General features: G+C 29.6%; 1 protein-coding gene across 1 annotated transcript; it reads left to right on the plus strand.

Annotated features, from left to right (window-relative positions):
- Positions 1–253: 253 nt before the first annotated feature.
- Positions 254–1,350, plus strand: LOC123212440 (PLASMODESMATA CALLOSE-BINDING PROTEIN 3-like). The gene is made up of 2 exons (XM_044631581.1): positions 254–726; positions 826–1,350. Exons 1-2 carry the CDS (start codon positions 399–401, stop codon positions 927–929), a joined length of 432 nt encoding a protein of 143 aa, XP_044487516.1. The 5' UTR covers positions 254–398; the 3' UTR covers positions 930–1,350.
- The last annotated feature ends 18,169 nt before the right edge of the window (positions 1,351–19,519 follow it).

Genomic DNA, 19,519 nt, shown 5'->3' on the forward strand with positions numbered 1-19,519 from the left:
TTTAGTTTGAAAAATTTTAAATAATTTTTAATTTAATTTAAAAAAACTTTTAAATCAAGTCAAGCCGAACAATACAGACCCCTGCTACAAATACACTCTTTATATCTTTAAGGGTATAATTGTCCATTCATATCCAAGCTAGCAGGGACCTCAGAATTACACAGAAAAAGCAGAATAGCTGTCTTCAACAAGCAAAAACCTAAAAAGGCTGAAGCACGAACAAATCCATCATATGGGATATTCAACTAAAATAAAAGCAACCAAAAGTAAAAGTGAAACGCAAAAACAGAAATATAAATTTAAAGAAACCACTAGACTCTCTCATACTACCCCGTCTCTCTTTACTAACCAAGCTCCCTAATTCAGAGACTCCACCTATAACTTTCTCCTCATCCTCCATGGCACCAACACGCTCAGAGCCGTTACAGTTCTATTTCTGCATGGCCACGATCATCATGGTGGCCACCATTGTTGAAGCTCAAGAAAACATCAACTGGTGCGTTGCCAGAAGTGATGCGAGCAACCAGATGCTGCAAACGGCTCTGGACTTCGCTTGCGGTGCTGGTGCAGACTGCAATCCCATTCTGCCCAATGGCCTCTGCTACCTTCCCAACACCATCCAGGCTCACGCTTCTTACGCCTTCAATAGTTACTTTCAGAGAAAGGGCATGGCGCCCGGCTCCTGTGACTTTAATGGCACTGCCACCGTTGCTATAACTGATCCTAGTTTCGTTCTCTCCACCCCCTTACACTTTTTGGTTCCATTTTTTCCAGTGTTCTGTGGGTTAACGTTTGTTTTTGCCTTTTTTATTGGTTGTGATATAGGTTACGGATCTTGTGTTTATCCATCTTCAATAAGGTATGTTTGTTCTCACCTAAATGTTTTTTATTTTGTTTGCCTCTTAAAGAGAAAATTTACTATAACTTAACCACGCAAGTAACTTGGTTATGTTTTTTATTGGATTCTTTAGCATCACGTCACCTGGTTTCTTTTTCCTCATCTCATTTGGTCTCTTGGGTAAATTGGGACTGATAATTTTAATCAAAATATGAGCGTATATCTTTTGATTCTTTTCTATATATCGCTGTAGCTTCCTCTACATTTTGTATGTTCCTAGAGAGGGCAGAAAAGTCAAAGCTGTTTTTTACTGTGTTAAGGTTTTACGAATGCGTTACATTGGTTATTGTGCTTGATTGAGTTGATCGGTGCTCAATCTCTCACCGTTGATTTGAAGATACGATTGTGTCACTTCTCGATCACGAGGTCTTTCCCTTCTTTTGATATCTTGGGTGCCCCGATTTGCTTGCCGCATTTTCTGTTAACCGTTTGGTGCATATGGAGTATTAATTAGGATGGATGAACATTTTGCGTTTAAATTTTTTGACAAATTTTTTATGAATTTATATTTTTAAGTAAATTTAATATTTATTTTAACTATATTTTTATTCTTTAATAATTATTTTTTTTTAGGAATTTTTTTAGATACTATATTTCTTTGATAATATTTTTTTAATAATATATTTTAATAATTTACATATGAATCAAAATATTTATAAATTATTTATAAAACAAATCGATTTTTTTTATTATTGATATGTCTATATCAAAATGAAAAGCGAAAATAAATGCGAGTGCAAGTGTAACGTGATATAAAATTTTTCTAACTTAAATCGAAACACTTGTGGTTTGTTTTAAAAAATTAATTGATTGATTAGAAAAATGGTAGGGATGATATATATATTTGGATTTGGTGCTCAATAGGTTGATGTAGGTGATCATATTTTAAAATGTATTGGTAGAGTTCAAACATTAGTTTCAATTGATAAAAAAGATCAATTATAATGGATTTGTATAAACAGTGTCTTTATTCGGGTATCGATCGAAGTTGTAATGAAATAAAAATTTATATGTCAAATTCAATAAAGTTTAGTAATTTGTCATATTTGTTAAAAGATTATTATGATTTTTGGAGCATGATAAAACTATTTAGATCACACAAAAGATTTTTGTTATTTCTTGAAGTGGTGACACGTCTAATTGAAGTCAAAATCAACTATGAATAATAACATCAAAAACCATAACAAGGGGTTCATCGATCCCCATTCATTGAAGTTTACTCTTCGGATAAAATATATATGTAATTGGAAAGTGTGCAAAAAAATATCAAGGTAAATGTGAACTTTCATCATGATGATGTTGAGGTTGGGATTGGCTTGTTTTTTCATCTTGAGATTAGACACATGATGGAAGAGCCTGTAATTGTTATGAGATACATTCGAAGGATGTTATTAGATAGAGAATTTATCTATAGATGATTTTTACTCTGATGAAAAAAAAAGGAATATGCAGATTGTGATGATAATGGTGGTGATCACAATAGTGGTAGTGATGAGAATGGTGGTGTTAAAGGGGGTAATGATGTAAGAGTTAGTCCATCAGGGATAACGGAGGAAAGTTTATTTCATGTTGCTCAAATACATCACGGGCCCAATTCCATTAAGATGCAAGTTTCAAATCCATTTTTTGGTGGTCTAAAGCCTTATACAGATAAAGAAAATGAACGAATTAAAATTCATGTAGCTACATCATGAGATGAAAGATTTAAAGTGAAAGATCAATTTGCTTGTAAACAGGTTTTAATAAATACGTTACATAATGATACATTGAAAAATGGTTATCGATTCAAGATTCTAAATTCAAACAAAAAAACGATGAGATATAAAATGTGTGCATCAACAATGCAAATAGAAAGTAAAAGGTGAAGTTAAGTAATAATGATATTTTTATGTTATGAAAGTTGGGAACGCATAGTTGTCCTTGAGGTGTCATAAGACCTTATCATAGATAAACTGACATGATTATGTATCAAACAAATAATCAATAAATAAAAATTTTGACAACATTTTTCCAGTATTTTATGCATTTTTCTCTCTGTATTAAAAAAATAACATATAAAAAGACACTATAATATATGCATTTAATTCACCTAAACTTTAACTACAACTAAATATCAACCACAAATAACCAAATTGTCGATTATAAACAATTATAAGTATCATAATTTAAATAAATAATAATATAATATCAATCAATATAATATAAATAACAATTATCTATAATGTGAAAAACAATCATCTAGAGTGTGAATTACCCCCATGTTTCAAGATCTTCGATGTCACAATGCAACACATTGAGGTGATGTTTTTAGTAGAAAAATCAAATTACCCTCTTGTGGCAAAGTACTCTAAAATTAAAACTACAAATATTTCATAATCATTGGATGTTGTGGCCTGTAGGGGTACTTCGATACATTATGTGATTATTAATGACTTCATCTTTGTCTCTACACTTTTAACCTCTTAGTAATTAGTTGCACTGATAATGGATGGAGGGTGATAATATAGTGCCATTATCTGGGAGAACCTTTTTACAGACTCAAAAAATTCGTTGATGAGTCAAAAACAGTTAAAGTTTATGTATTTAGGTCTAATTCATCACATGTCCAATGTTGACAATCATAATTGATTGAAATGTATAATTGTGATAATAACAATCACTTCGTTATTAGTGCGACTAATATGTGTAAGGTTAATAAAATTAAAAATTAATATAAATTATTATGTATTAAACCATGCTCATATGAGTCTATGAGATATAGCCCTACTCTAGGGCTAAATCATTTATTCTTTTCATTGGGTTTAGTAGCAATCACGATCATTAATAATTATCAAGTTTAGCTTCTTGCCAATTCTTTATTTTTGGGGGTAACCACCCATCAAAAGCCGTTTCAACACATCTACTAAACAGATAAGAATGTGTGTCGTAACACGATTAAGTAGTTATTAATGTATTGAAATAATAATATTATAAATATAGTGAGATAATTAATAATATAATAACAATGTGACGAAAATATAATCCCTTGTGTGGGTTCAAAATTATATATTTAATCTATTAGCCATTGATTATCTTCACATAGTGTGTTTAGCCGTTCCTTTTTTTTGCATGATCTATTTAAAAAAGTCGTTATTATGGTGTCTTTGTTTGTCCCTATACTAGTGTAAAAATTTCATCATATTATCTTTTTCCCTTTTCGGATGCAACGGTGAAAAAAATTTGTGGACTCGTCGCTGTCTCAGTGGGTTAGTATACAAGTTTTGAAAATGAATGATCCTTCTCTATAATTCTTCCCTATAATGTCTTACTAGTACCAGATCGATGTTGTATTGGAGTTTCTATTTTAGGGGTAGTAGGGTCCTGGGCACCTGTATCTTCACATTCAGAGAACTCAATTATGACCTTGGTTATCTCGTTTTATATTATAAGGAAAAATATTACTAGTTATAAGAAAAAAAAAATATAACTAGTTAATCTTACAAATTGTGCATAATAAATAATTATTGAAAAAAACTTATTTCTTCTGTTGGGGTTGCATAGTATATACGTTGGAGTTTTATTAATTTTGTTTTGAGCGACACTTGATGCTCGATGAAGTTTTCAAATTGTTCGTCAACTTTGTCCATAAACCTTTGGAGAAGCTCTTAAAGTCGATTGACTTTGTCTTCAACTGTTGATATAGATGTGATAAGAGCTATATAGGGTGTGTTTTTTTGGTTGTTCGAGGAGATAACGTGACAGGATTGCATACAGGTGGACATGATGTGACGAGATTGCGTATAGGTGCATTCTTTCGATGTTTGCATATAGGAGTACTCTGGTATTGTAAATGATGAGATTGGATTTTTGTGGGAAATCTTATAGGGGTATGATTATTATTAGGTTCTTCTTTGTCACCAATGTAATCCGTGACATCTTTGTAGCATAACGATTCCTTCTCAACCATAAATAGAATAAAAAAAGGAGTCACAACATCCTGTCAAATATGACAAATTTTAGGCTAAAAAAATAATAGTTATTTTTATATATAATGTTATAAATCGTAATAACGTATCTAAGAAGTCCCAAAGTGTGGTAAACATCCTCCCACCATGCGCTTTAAAATTCTTTCATCTTAATATTCGGGGGACACTGTCTTTAGACTTACAAACTATAAACTCTTAGATTGTTCAGAGTTTCATATATCTATAACTATAACATTGAAAATATGTTGTTATTTTAACATAATTAGTCATAAAATGTAAGTGCAAAATAACCATTATTGTAATACTTAGGATACTTGGAATGCTATTACATATTCCATCATCCTATAAGATAACACTGAGATACCTTTTTTATATGGTGGATATGCGTTCAAAATTTTATCATACTTTTTCTTTATCACCTGACTCATACATTCTGTTGTCATCCTTCAAACAATTGTTTTTTATGGATATTTATTAAACACACTCTAATCATTAACTAGATCGATGATACCTTTCGATGACTTTCCTACTATTTGATTATATCAATCTATAATAGAGCAAATATAGGTAGCTATTTTTACCATATTTTCTTCATTGTTCCCTTATGCGTTCTCTTTTAAAATTTTGCACAGATCACTGTATGACACATGTTTGACACTTGGAAAATACTTTCTACTCAACTATGCTTCCCTTATTGTAATATAATCCCTTGTATTCATCTTTTTATTAAATTTCAACCTTGTTATTATAACAAACTCAACAGAGTTAAATCTACAGTCCACTCATTCAACCTAAACTAAAAAACCTCTCCCAACACTCCCCTATTAACTTGTCAAAAGAGTACACAATATATCAAAGTTGAGTTATATTTATGAATTTTAAGATCCAAAAATTGTCCAAAACAACTTTTTCTGAACTTTTTTTTCTAACAAAGATTAAGATTAGTCCTTATATGTGTGAATGTTTCTACGTAACTTTGAATTTTTAAAGTAACCATTGAGCTTTGAGTATCACTATGCCACATTTTTCTAGGCTAATAATTAATTGAAGTTCTCTAAAAAAACAAATATTTGTAATGTTAATCCATTATAACGAAAAAAACCATTCTGTGAACAATGCGAATATGAGTGTGAGTGAGTATAAATGCAGTTAGAATCCGACTTGCTTCTTTGTTAATGACAACATAATAAAAAATTTGATCAAAATATGCATACCACTATTCGTAAAATAAATCATTACAACCTACAAACCCTAAACCAAATACAACACTAAAATCGAAACTTTAAACCATTCCAAACTTAACAAGCGAAAGAATTAGACTTACCTTAGACGACATTATCTAATGTTATTGTGTTTTTTGATGTTTGAAATGTAAGAAATGAAGTCATTGTTACTTTGTTATGTATTCCGATTGCAAGATTGCAATGTTGTTTAGAAAGAGAAATGTTTTAGTTTTTTTTTTAGATTCTGAATAGAAGGGTAGAATGGATATTTCACATATATTTTGTTTATAAATGTAAGTGTTTCAAATGTTTAATCAAAATTTTTTTTACCTATTTTAATTAATATCTTGGTATGTCTAGTCATTTAGTTTTCTTGGAATATTAATTGAAATAGGCAAAAAACTTTCTGATTAAGTGTTTTTAGGTAAACATTTGAGACACTTATATTTATAAGTAAAATATATGTAAAATGCTCATTCTACTCTTCTATCCAAAATTTAATAAAACTAAAACATTTCCCTTTTTAAGCAATATCACAATGTTGTAGTTGGAACATATAACAAAGTAACAACGACTTTATTTCTTTTATTTCGAGCATCAACAAACACAATAACATTCGACAATGTTCTTTAAGGTAAGTTTGATTCATTGGCTTGTTAAGTTTGAAATGGTTTAGGGTTTTGATTTTAGTGTTGCGTTTAGTTTAGGGTTTGTAGGTTGTGATGATTTATTTTGCAAATAATCGTACGTATATTTTGGTTGGATTTTTGATCGTGTTGTTGTTGACAAAGAAGAAAATTGGATTCTAGCTACATTTGCACTGGCACCTGTACTCGTAGTCTCTCACACTCGTACTCAATCTCTTGCACTCGCAGTTACTCATACTTGCATTATTCATAGAATATATTTTTTTTTCATTTAAATGGATTAACCTTGCAAATGTTTGTTTTTTTTTTAGGAAATTTCAGTTAATCATTAGCTTGGGAAAAGACGGTATATTGATACTTATGGCTTCATGGCTACTTTAAAAGTTTGAACTCACGTAGAAATGGTAAAACATATAAGGAAAATTGTTTTGGACAATTTTTAGATCTTGAAATGCATTGTGTAATTTTTTTAGCAAGTTAAGAGGAGAGTTTTGCAAGAGGTATTTTGTTTTTAAACTAAATAAGGTGGATTGTAGATTTGACCTTGTTGAGTTTGTTATAATAACATGATTGAAATTTAGTAGAGAGATAGTTATGAGTGATTTTGTTACAACGGGGGAAGCATAGTTGAGAGAGGTATTTTTCAGGTGCCAAACATGTGTTGTATGGTGGTTTGTGCAAAGTTTTTAAAGAAAAGACATGGAGAAACAATGATGAAGATATGGTGAAAATAACTACCCTATATTTGCTCCATTACAAACTGATGTGATTAGATAATAGTTAAGTTATATCTAAAAACATCTTTTGTCTAGTTGATGATTGAGATACGTTTAATAAATAACTCTAGGGGACAATCATTTGGAGGATGACGATAAAGTATATGAGTCAGGTAATAGAGAAGAAATATGATGAAGTTTCAAAAGCATATTCACCGTATAAAGAGGATATCTCAGTGTTATTTTATAGAATGATGAGATATGAAGTGACATTTTAGGTAACCTTAGTATTAAGATAATGATTATTTTGTTACTATATTTTATAACTGATTATGTAAAACTAACAATATATTTTCAATAATATAGTTATTGATATATGAAACTCTGAACAATTTAGGGGTTTTGTAGTTTGTAAGTCTAGAGACAATGTCCCTCGAATATTGAGATTGAAGAGTTTTGAAGGCTCAGGGTAGAAGGATATTGACCGCATCTTTGGGGCTTCTTAGCTACATTATTTCGATTTATAACATTATATGTGAAAATAATTATTATTTTTTAAGAATAAAATTTGTCATATTTAACAGGATGCCATGACTTCTATTTTGATTCTGTTTATGGTTTAGAGAGAATTATCATGGTATAGAGATTTTGTGGATTACTTTAGTGACGAAGAAGAAACTGATAATGATTGTATCCTTGTAAAAATCCAATCTCCTCATTCATAATATCAAAGTATCCCTGTACGCAAGCATTAAGGATTGCACTCATATGCAGTCTTGTCATGTCATCTCCTCGACCAATCGAAGAAACACCCCATCATGTAGCTCCCACCGCATCTGCATTGACAGCTGAAGACAAAGTTGATCAACTTTAAAAACTTATCCCAAGGTTTATGAACAAAGTTGATGAACGACTTGAAAATTTGGATGAGCGTCAAGCATTGCTTAAAACAAAATTGGTAGAGCTCCAGCTTATGGACTATACAACCCTAATAGAAGAGGTAAGTTTCTTCCAATGGTTATTTATTATTTATAATTTGTAAGATTAACTGGTTATATTTTTTCTAATAATTAGTAATATTTTTCGTTATAATATAAGACAAGTCAATTGAACTCATAATTGAGTTCTTAGGTCATCCGGATGTAGGTTTTAGGTGCCTACTACCCCTCTAATGAAAACTTTGATATGACGTTAATCTGGTACCCATAGGCATTACGGAAAATGATTGTAAAGAAGGGTTCACTTCAGTGCCCGCATACTAATCTATTGAGGTAGCGACGTGAGTGAGAAGGTTTTCGATCATCACATTTGGATGGAAAAAAGATATTATGATAAAACTTTTGCAGTGGTACAGACACAAATGAAGATGCCATAACAACTTTTTTGAATAAAACGTCAAAAAAAAAAATATGGTGGAACACATTGTGTGAAAATAATCAATGACTAATGGATTAGGTACATGATTTCGAACCCATATGAGGGATATGTGTTGAATCTTTGTCATATTATTATTATATTATTAGTTACCTCACATATTTATAATATTGTTGTTTCAACATATTGATAACTACTTAGTCGTGTTATAATATATGTTCCCATCAACTAAGTGGATGTGTTGAGACCTCTTTTGATGGGTGGTTGTCCCTCGAAATAGAGAATCAAAAGAGGTTGAACCTGATAATGATTAATGATTGCAGTTGCTACTAAACCCAATTGAAGGAGTAAATAATCCAACCCTAGTTCAGAGCTATATCCCATGGATTCATATGGATAGGATTTGACACATGTTAAATGATATTAATTTTTATTTTTATTAACCTTACACATATTAATTGCATTGATAATGAAATGATTGTTATTGTCACAAGTATACATTCTAATTAATTATGATTATCAATACTAGACATGTGATAAGATAGACCTAAGTGTATAGACTTTAACTATTTTTAACTTATTAACAAATTTTTTTAAGTCTACAGAGAGGTTCTCTGAAGTGATGATAGGATATCGTCACTTTTTTATCCATTATTAATGCAATTAGTTATTGGGAGGTAAGGGTGTGAAGCCAATGATGGAGCCATTGACAATCACATGATGTACTGAAGTATTCCAACAGGCCACAACATCTGACGATTGTGGGATATTCACAGTTTTGATTTTAGAGTACCTTGCCATAAGACATGGATTTGATTTTTCAGCAAAAAACGCTGCCTCAATGCACTATATTGTAGCATCGAAGATCTGGAAGTATGAGGGGAATTTATATTCTAAATGATTGTTTTTCACACTATAAATGATTGTTATTTATATTTTACTGGTTGATATTATATTGTTATTTATTTATATTACGGGACTTATAGTTATTTGTAGTTGATAGTTTGGTTGTTTGTGGTTGATGTTTGGTTGTCGTTGAAGTTTGGGTGGACTAAATATATATTAGTGTATCTTTTTATTTGTTATTTGTTTAATACATAAAGGAAAATGCATAAATATTGAAAAAATATTGCCAAAATTTTAATTTATTTATTATTTGTTTGATACAAAATCATACGAGTTTGTCTATGATGAAGTCTTATGACATCTCAATAACAAATGTGCGTTCTTAACTTTTGCAACAGAAAAATGTCATTGTTTCTTAATTGCACCTTTCTTGCTTTCCATTTTATTATTGATGCACACATTTTATTTTATTTTTTTGAACTTAAAACCTTGAATTGATAACCATTTTTTAATGCATCTTGTATAACGTATCTATTAAAACTTTTTTATAAGCAAATTGATCTTTCACTTTGAATCTTCCATCTCGTGGTGCAACTGTATGAATTTCAATTTCCTCATTTTTTTACATCCTTATAAGGCTCTAAACCACCAAAAAAGGATTTGAAAATTGTACATTGAAGGGATTTGAATTGCAATGCATTGAAGCAACAGGAACTAAACTTTCCTATGCTATCCTTGATGGACTAACCTTCGTATCATCGCCCCTTTCAGCACTACCATTGTCATCATTACCACTAGTATTATCACCATTATTATCATCACAACCACATATTCATCTTTTTTGTTGGAGTGAAAATCATCTGTAGGTAAATCACCTATCTGATAATTTCCCTCAAGTGTACCCAATAACAGTTCTAAGCCTATTTCAATCATGTGCTCAATTTTGAGACAAAAGAATTAACCCAATCCCAACCTCTACACTGTCAAGATGAAAGTTTGCATTTACCATGCTATTTTCAGACACACTTTTCGGTTGCATATATGTGTTATCCAAAGAGTGAACTTTAATTAATGGAGATTGATGAACCCTTTATTATGGGTCCAGATATTGTTGTTCATAGCTGATTTTGACTTCAATTGGGCATGCCACCATTTCAAGAAATAACGAAGATCTTTTGTGTGCCCTAGATAGTTTCATCATAATTCGAACATCATTGTTATTCTTCAACAAATATGACAAATCACTGAACTTCATGAGGTTTGACATATAAATTTTTACCTCATTATAACTTTGATTAATACCCAAATGAGAATATACTATTTCTACAAATATATTATAATTGATTTTTTTATTGATTGAAAACTAATGTTTAGACTCCACCAATGTATTTTAAAATATTATCACCTCTGTCAACGCATTGCCCACCAAATCTAAGCATATATATCACCTTTACCATTTTTTTGATCACTCAATTAATTTTTTGAAACAACCCACAAGTGCACCTATTTAAAGTTAGAAAAAATTTATATCACGTCACACTCACACTTGCATTTTATTCACATCTATTTTTGCTTTTTGTTTCGATTTGGATATATTAATAATCAAACAAAAAACTGACCTATTTCAAAATAAGTTTATGAATGTTTTAATTCATAAGTAAGTTACCAAACTTACAATCAATGTGATGAAGTTGGAGTATGCTGTCAAAGAAAAACATTACCAAAGAAAAAACACAACTGAAGAAAGCTAATTATCAAAGAGGAAGGGTATTATTGGACTAAATATTAAGTTTGCGTAAAAAAATAAATTCATTAAAAGTTTCCCTAAAATGGGTTAGGTGTAAATGTTTTCGCCCATTTTAATTAATATTCTAGTTTTTTGTGACATCATTGGATGGTCCTATTTAGACACCCTAACTTCTTTTGCTGTGTTAATTTATGTGTGATTTGTTGTACCAAAAATTGGATCAGATCAGATCAGATTGGGTTTAGACCTATCATATGACTGGTATACCAAGTTAGGTTGACCCATTTTCACTTGAATATTTTGGCATGGCCAAGGCCTGTTGGATCATGCCTTGGGGGACAATGCAACTTGTCTTTTAATATATATTTTTTTACATTATTATTTATTTTTATATTTAATTAGATTTTTTATTTATTTTTAAATTAATTGAAATAAGGATAGTACTTAAAAATTTTATTTAAAATGTCTTACTTATAACAAAGGAATATCATAATCATACAATAAAATAATTAAAAAAATTGTATATAAATATTTATTAACATATTTTTACTCATTTTCAACATTTAAGTTTTTAAAGTCTTAAAAAATATCGTCTATTATGCGATTTTGCAATTTGAATTCTATAGTCTCTAATTTTTCATATACATTATCATATCGACTATATTTGAGTGTAAGTTTGACCGTCTATTATCAAGATGAATCCATCTACACTAAAAGTTGATTCCAATACTACAGTAGATACTAGAAGTGCTTGTATATCATGTGTTATTGTAAAAAACACAAGATACGTATTTTAATGCATTTTTCATCATGCCAAAATATCAGAAGTTTCACCATCAATCATAATTTTAGAAAAATGATCAATATCGATTATTTACATTTTTTGTTGCCTTCACTGTGATATCCTAGTGATCAATGCTCAGGTCTATATTATTTGACAACTTGTTTAATTTTATACTGTATAATTGAAATTAATTTTATTTTTAAAAATTATAAGTTTTATAACCTTTTGAGAGATATAACAAGAGAAATGAAAGAGAAAAAAAAAAATTAGAAAGAAACACTAACTATTTGTTTTAGATACCATTTTGGATCTCGAGACAAGATTATTAGTTTAAAATTTATTAAAAGTGATAATTTGTTAAATGTTTTAACTTTTAAAATGGATGATATTTAAAATTTTTTTTTTGAAATGTATAATATTTATGAACGTCAATATAGAAGCACTGCTCCAACTATAGAACGATAGGGGTGGTGAAACTTAAACCTAAATATAGTCCAGACGATTATGGGCATAAAAGATTGGGTGATTGCAAAATTTAGGTTGCAAAATCGCATAGCAGACAATATATTTGAAGACTTTAAGAATTTAGATGTTGAAAATGAGTTAAAATAAATTTATATATATTGGTAGTTGTAAATGGTATAATTCATTTTATTTTCTTCATGTACCATTTTTTTTATTTGTTTATTTTGTAAACATGTATTCATCCATCGTAAGTGAGACAATTTTAATAAAATTTTAAAGGTATTGTCCTTGTTTCAATTAATTTGAAAACAAATAAAAAATTAAATTAAAAATATTTTTAAATATATAAATTAATTAAAAGGCAGGTTAGCTTGTTAGGGAATGGCTAAGGGGGCCTTTGATTGTGTCTAGACCTATAGGTTGAATTAATTTATTTTTGATGATTTCTTTTATTTGATTGAAGTGTTTCCACACCATCAATTTTGCTTTCTTTTTTTTCGGTGATGGTGCTATACCTACATGCGTTTGTGTTTGAGGTTTTTGGTCAAAGTAATTGAAAGCATTGAACTCTTTTGATTTGAAAACCAATTTTATATAAATGGAGCAAAAACAATAATTAACTAAATTCTGAAAAAGAATGGAAATAAATTAATATGAAAAAAATTAAAAATTGATTAATAGAGGTAGCGTGTAGGTTGTCAACCCAAAAAAAAAAAAATTCAAAGTAGTAATTTTTTGTATTTTTTTTGTTGTGCATAGTAGCGTGTCGTATTAGACTGGTTTGTAAGCCTAGTTTTAAGACTAACAATGACCTGCTCAACGTAAAAGCTTGGGGCACCTCGAAATTTTGCGGGTTGTGCCATTTAAGGCTTGGGGTGCGTTGACCCTCATTGTGTCTAGTCCTGTAAGTCAAAAATATCGAATGTTAAGGATCCTAGAGGTGTGACTAGACATGCATGTTAGGCCATTGCCTAACAAGACTTGGGTCATGACTTAAGGCCCTGTAGGTCATGCCTCCATGGCTTTATGTGGTTTTTTCTTCTTTTTTTGTGTGTGTGTATATATATAAGGTATTCTAAATAAAATTTTAGAGGTATTATTTTCGTTTCATTTAATTAAAAAGGTTTATAATTACAAATAATTAATATATATATATATATATATTATTTATAATTATAAGCTTTTTTAATTTAAATGAATTGAGAATATTACCTCTAAAATTTTATTTAAAAGACTTTATTTATGACAAAGGAAAACATGTTTATATGATAGAAAAATAAGATTTACAAATATCCATATCGATCTATCATACTTTTTAAGTCATCTTCAATATCTAAATTCTTAAACTTTTAAAATATACTTTTCAGTTACTTTATTTTTTAACTGAAGATCTACAGTTACCCAATCCTTCATGTATATAATAACTTTAGTCATATTTGGGTGTAAATTCTAGCTTCTGTCATTTATGACATATTCACTTGCATTAAATGCTAATTATAATGTTACACTAGACATTGGATACATTAATTGATCATGTGTCATGGCGAAAAACATAAGATAAACTTTTCATGTGCTTTCCACCAAATCTGAATATAAAAAAAAATTTCATTTTCAATCATAATTTTGGTTAAATGATCAATATTAATACAATTAGTAAATTAACCAAAATTCAAACTTGAACCTACCGATTTGTTACCTTTCTGTGAGATAGACAATAAACTCATTTTGCCTTTAGACGAAACATTTGAACTTATCTATGATTATAAAATGTATGCAATGTCCCATATTTAGGTTTATAAATAGAATACATTTCAATAAAAAATCCTTAACACCTTCCAATATGAAAGCAAAGGTTTCTAACAACTTTTCACTAATAACTTCTGGCAAGTTTTGAACTTATAATAATTTAGTCTTATGATTAAATACAATAATTACAACAAATAATGATGGTATATTTTTCCAATGTTTTTTAAATTTATCTTCATTTGTTTTGAAATTTGTCCAAAAATCTCATTATATTTATAATCTTTCAAAATAAAACTAATGTTCATCATACAATATGAAACTAAACAAGTTGTAGGAGAGTAAATTCCTTAACATTGAATAGCAAAATTTTTTTAGGGACTTACATATTCATTAAAGGACCATCAATTTCCCAATTATGTTTTGTTAAAAAATCAGGTTTTTCAGGATTTTTTGGTTTTGTTTTAACAGATTGGTTTATTGTTATTTTGTATAACCACACAAGATTTAAACATTAAATAAGTTGAATTCCATTTAGTTTTAACAATGGTTTTTAATTTTTTTCTAATATTGTATAATCAGCATAAGAAAAAGGTTAGTCGGTGACAACAACGTACCTGACTATGTAGTCTTGCATTACTTGTTGATTGTAAGTAAAGTTGAACATTTCTCCTATAGCGGAACCAGATGGATCACCTAAATAAAATTCATAAACTAATCTTTAATCTTATGAAGGCAATTTGTTGTAGCCCTTTTAAGTGTTGCGGTATTTTTCTTCAATGATCATTTATATGCCAACATAGATGTACAGTTCCCCTTGAACTCACATATGTTAAGTATGAACTACAATGTTTGCATATTGTCCTTTGAACCAATTTATTGCTTATATTTTCTTTTATCTAATTGAAGGACTCCCACGCCATCGATTCTTACTTTCTTTTTTTAACCTGGTAGTAGTGTTATAGTTGCTTGCTCCTGTTACTGAGATTTTTCATTAACAGATTGAATGTCTTCATTCTCAAAATGATCAAAAGCATTGAACTTAGCTATCTTGAATCCATTTTAATATGAACAAAATAAATATAATAATTAACAAAATATATAAAAAAAGAAGGAAAAAAGAGAGTTAAGAACTTGATAATTGATATAGAAAGATTGAGATTGAGATAGAATTGAGAAGTATGAGTGAATTGTTGTGTGAAATTATGAATTTGGGGTATTTATAGTAAATTAAAAAAAAATATGGTAGGGCATGCCCCAAGGCCTTAACATAGCTTGTAGGCCTAACACAATTCACAAAATTGTAGGCCGTGCCCTAATTGGGCATGTTTTTTCCTATGGGTTGGGTTGTGCCATGGTGGTATGACATGTCGATCATATCTAGGTGCATCAAGCTTCCCTTGGTTTGTAGATGTATAGTGATTTGAGGAAGTTTTATTGTCTACCTCAAGTATACATGATCAGTGGGTTGGGTTGTCCCGTAGAATAACTTGAGTCAGTGGATATAACACTGTTTGTAAGGAGTATGACCTACAATTTTGTGAGTCGCATCACGCCTCCAAGCTATGTTAAGGGTCTTGGAGTATGACTTGCCATATTTAAAAAAATTATACTTATTGGGTTGCACAATCTAAATCTTTCTATATCAATTTAAACAAAAATAAAAATAAAAACAAAAACAAAAAAAATAGTAGTTTGATTGTAATATTTAAAAAAAAAAATTGGCTAAGTTATGCCCTAAGACCCTTAGCACAACCCATAGACCAAACACGACCTATAAAATTGTGGATTGTGCTCTCTGCCGACCATGCTTTTTCAGTAAGCTAGGTTATGCCACAGGTTGGCTTGCCTGTTGGACATGTCTAAGTGCGACTATCTTCCTTAGGTTTGCAGTTGTATAATGATTTGAGGAAGCTTTAAACATGTCTAATAGGTCAGACTGGTCTATGACATGGTCTGACTTGTTGAAAAAAGCATGATTTGCAAAGGGCACGATCCATAATTTTTTGAGTCATATCAAGCTTTTAGGCATGGCTCGTGGGCTGTCCCAGCACAACATGCCATATTTTAAAAAAAATAAAAGAACTTTAAAAAATTTTTATAATGCTGACAACCCAATGTCTATTTATTTATTTATTTTTGTTTTTTCAAATTAACTATAAATTACCCTCTTTCCAAATTCATAATTTCACATAACAATACACTCACTCTCCTAAACTTTCTCAATCTCAATCTTTCTATATCAAACCTTAAGTTCTCAATTCTCTCCATCAATTCCTTAATTTTCTAAATTAATTTGTTTTAATTTCTTTTCAGTAGTTTTTCAATTATTATATTTATATCAAAATAAATTTGAGATCAAATGAGTTTAATCATTTTGATTATTTTGAGAATATAAAAAAACAATATGTTGATGAAGAATCTCATTAAAAAAAAGCATTAAGCTATGACACCATTGTTAGAAAAAAAAAAAGATAGTAAAAATTGACGGTATGGAAGTGTTTTATATCATATTCAAGAAAATATAAATGGTAAATTGGTTACATGGATAGTGTGCAAACACTGTTCACTTTGACAGCATTAAGCATCTTCTTTGATATATAAATGAACATTGTAGAAAAATATTACAACACTTTAGAGAGCAATAACAAATATCGTGAATCTTATTTAGTTAATCTATTCGGTTCTATTATAGGAGAAATGTCCAACTTCACTTACAATCAACAATTAATATGAGACTATAGGACTAGGTATGTTGTCACCACCGATCTACTGTTTTTCTTATGTTGATGGTATAATATTAAAAAATAATTAAAAAATGATGTTAAAATGGGATAAAATTCAACTTGTTTAATATTAACATCTTGTGATGGATATGAATCAACAATAACTCAATTTTTTAATGCACAAAAAAAAGAACTCATGAAAAATCTTTTTTTTTTTTTACTAAACATGGTTGGGGAATTTGTTGTGCTTTAATGAATATATTAGAAAGTTTAAAAAATTCTATTGATCAATGTTTAGTAGTTTCCTATCCTACAAGTTATTTAATTTTGTTTTGTATGATAAATATTAGTTTTATTTTTAAAGATCATACACATAATGAAGTTTTTGACAAATTTAAGAACAAATGGAAGATAAATTTAAAAATATTTGAAATATATGCCTGTATTGTTTCTTGTAGTTATTGTATTTGATCTTAGGGCTTAATTATTAATAGTTTAAATTTTGTTAGAACCTTTCGCTTTCATATTATGAGATGTTAAAGATTTTTTCTTGAAATACATACTATTTATTAACCTTAAAATGGAAATATTGCACATACTTAACAATCCCGAATAAGTTCAAGTGCTTTGTCTAAAGGTAAGATGTGCTTGTGGTTTATCTTATGTAAAGGTAAGTAATTGATAGGTTCAAGTTCAAATTTTAGTGAATTTTTTAATTATAGTAATATTGATCATTTGATTGAAATTATGTTTGAAAATAAAAATTTTGATATTTTAATATGGTGGAAAACATGTGAAAAATTTATCTTGTGCCTTTCATCATGACACGTGATTTACTAATGTTTTTAATATTTATTGTAGCATTAAAATCAACTTTTAGTGCAGATAGATGTGCTCTGAATGACAAAAGGTTGAATTTATGCTCAAATATGGGTGAGGTCATTATGTGTATAAATGATTGAGTGATTGTTGATTTCAAATTACAAAATCGAATAACCAAGGATATAATTGAAGACTTAAAGAATTTAGATGTTTAAGATGATTAAAAAAGATCGATATTAATATATGTACATTTTATTTTTAAGCTTATTTTTTTATATATGATTTATTTATTGTATTTTTCTATCATGTAACTGTAGTTTTTTCTTTTTGCCATAAGAGGTTTTTTTTTTTTTACAAAACACTTTAAAGGAACTTTTCTTGTTTTGTTTAAATTATAATGGCTAATAATTATAAATTATTCAGGCCCATAAAGGCACAACCCAGGGGCCTTAGGCTATGCCCTGGGCTTTGACATGTTGCGAGCAACAAGCACAACTCGTAAGGCTTGCCATTTGTTGGGTCATGGCTTGGCATAGCCCATGAGTGTAACATTGTGCCGACATGACCCGCGACCTTGTCTAAGCGTAAGTAATTGATCAAGGCTATCCGTAAAGATAGTTTGAGTGGTAAAATGAGGCTTGCCTTAGTACGATAGGTTGTGTCAAATAAGGCATGACCCACCCCTACTCATGGACAAGTGTGACCGTTACAGTTCTCAAGTCCATTGATTGGACTAACTTAGCGATTCTACATGAAAATTTTTTTTTTCTAATGTTATAGAATTGGTCAACCCAATATTCAATAAAATATCCAAATACTTCATAGAAGTCACAAGATTACACCATATGAAGGATGTTTTATGGGTCATTATTTGGGAAGTAACTTGATGAAATTTTAAAAATAAAGGATAAAAAATTGTGCATACCAATTTGATTGATGAATTTATTGATGATGAACCATTTTGAAGACTATCCAAACACTTGCAATTATTTCCACAACACACTTTGCTCTTATGCATTGTGATTCTGTGTTATGTCTTTTGGAACAAAGAGGAGAAAACAGAGTTATAGTTTTATGTAATATGGATTATGAAAAAAGTGTTATTTTCTAGGTAGTTTTACCCTTATTTAAACTAAAGGCAACTCCCTTGTAACTATTATTAACTGTCATGGATAGTATGGTAAAACGCCTATAACTACCTTGGGTAGTTTTGTAATTCATCATTGCATGGACATGAGTTGAGTCAGCCATATGGGTAGACCAAGCCCAATATCTCCTACTCACATATGATGGGTGATCCGTACTAGAACTCATACACAAAAAACACTCACAACAGTATATTTTATACTAGCAAATGTGTCATGCGACTTTACGAGCTAATTTACTATGTATTTGTTAGGAATAATAATAGTTGCTTCAATCCAAATAAAATAATAAAACATTAGTTTCGTAATACCCTACACTTACTCGATAACACTAGCTCTCTTTAATTCTTCAATTATAATTGTGTATTTTCCTATGTATCCATGATTAAGTCCATTCTTCCATATGAGTGACAAGATC

This window comes from Mangifera indica, chromosome 3 (assembly GCF_011075055.1).
Source record: "Mangifera indica cultivar Alphonso chromosome 3, CATAS_Mindica_2.1, whole genome shotgun sequence".
NCBI classification, from domain to species: Eukaryota; Viridiplantae; Streptophyta; class Magnoliopsida; order Sapindales; family Anacardiaceae; genus Mangifera; species Mangifera indica.

Bases quoted from the DNA above. Each gene is read 5' to 3' on its own strand.
- LOC123212440 (XM_044631581.1), top strand. From the start codon at position 399: ATGGCACCAACACGCTCAGAGCCGTTACAGTTCTATTTCTGCATGGCC. The intron at 727-825 runs GTTTCGTTCTCT...GTTGTGATATAG, and splicing joins CGTTGCTATAACTGATCCTA to GTTACGGATCTTGTGTTTAT.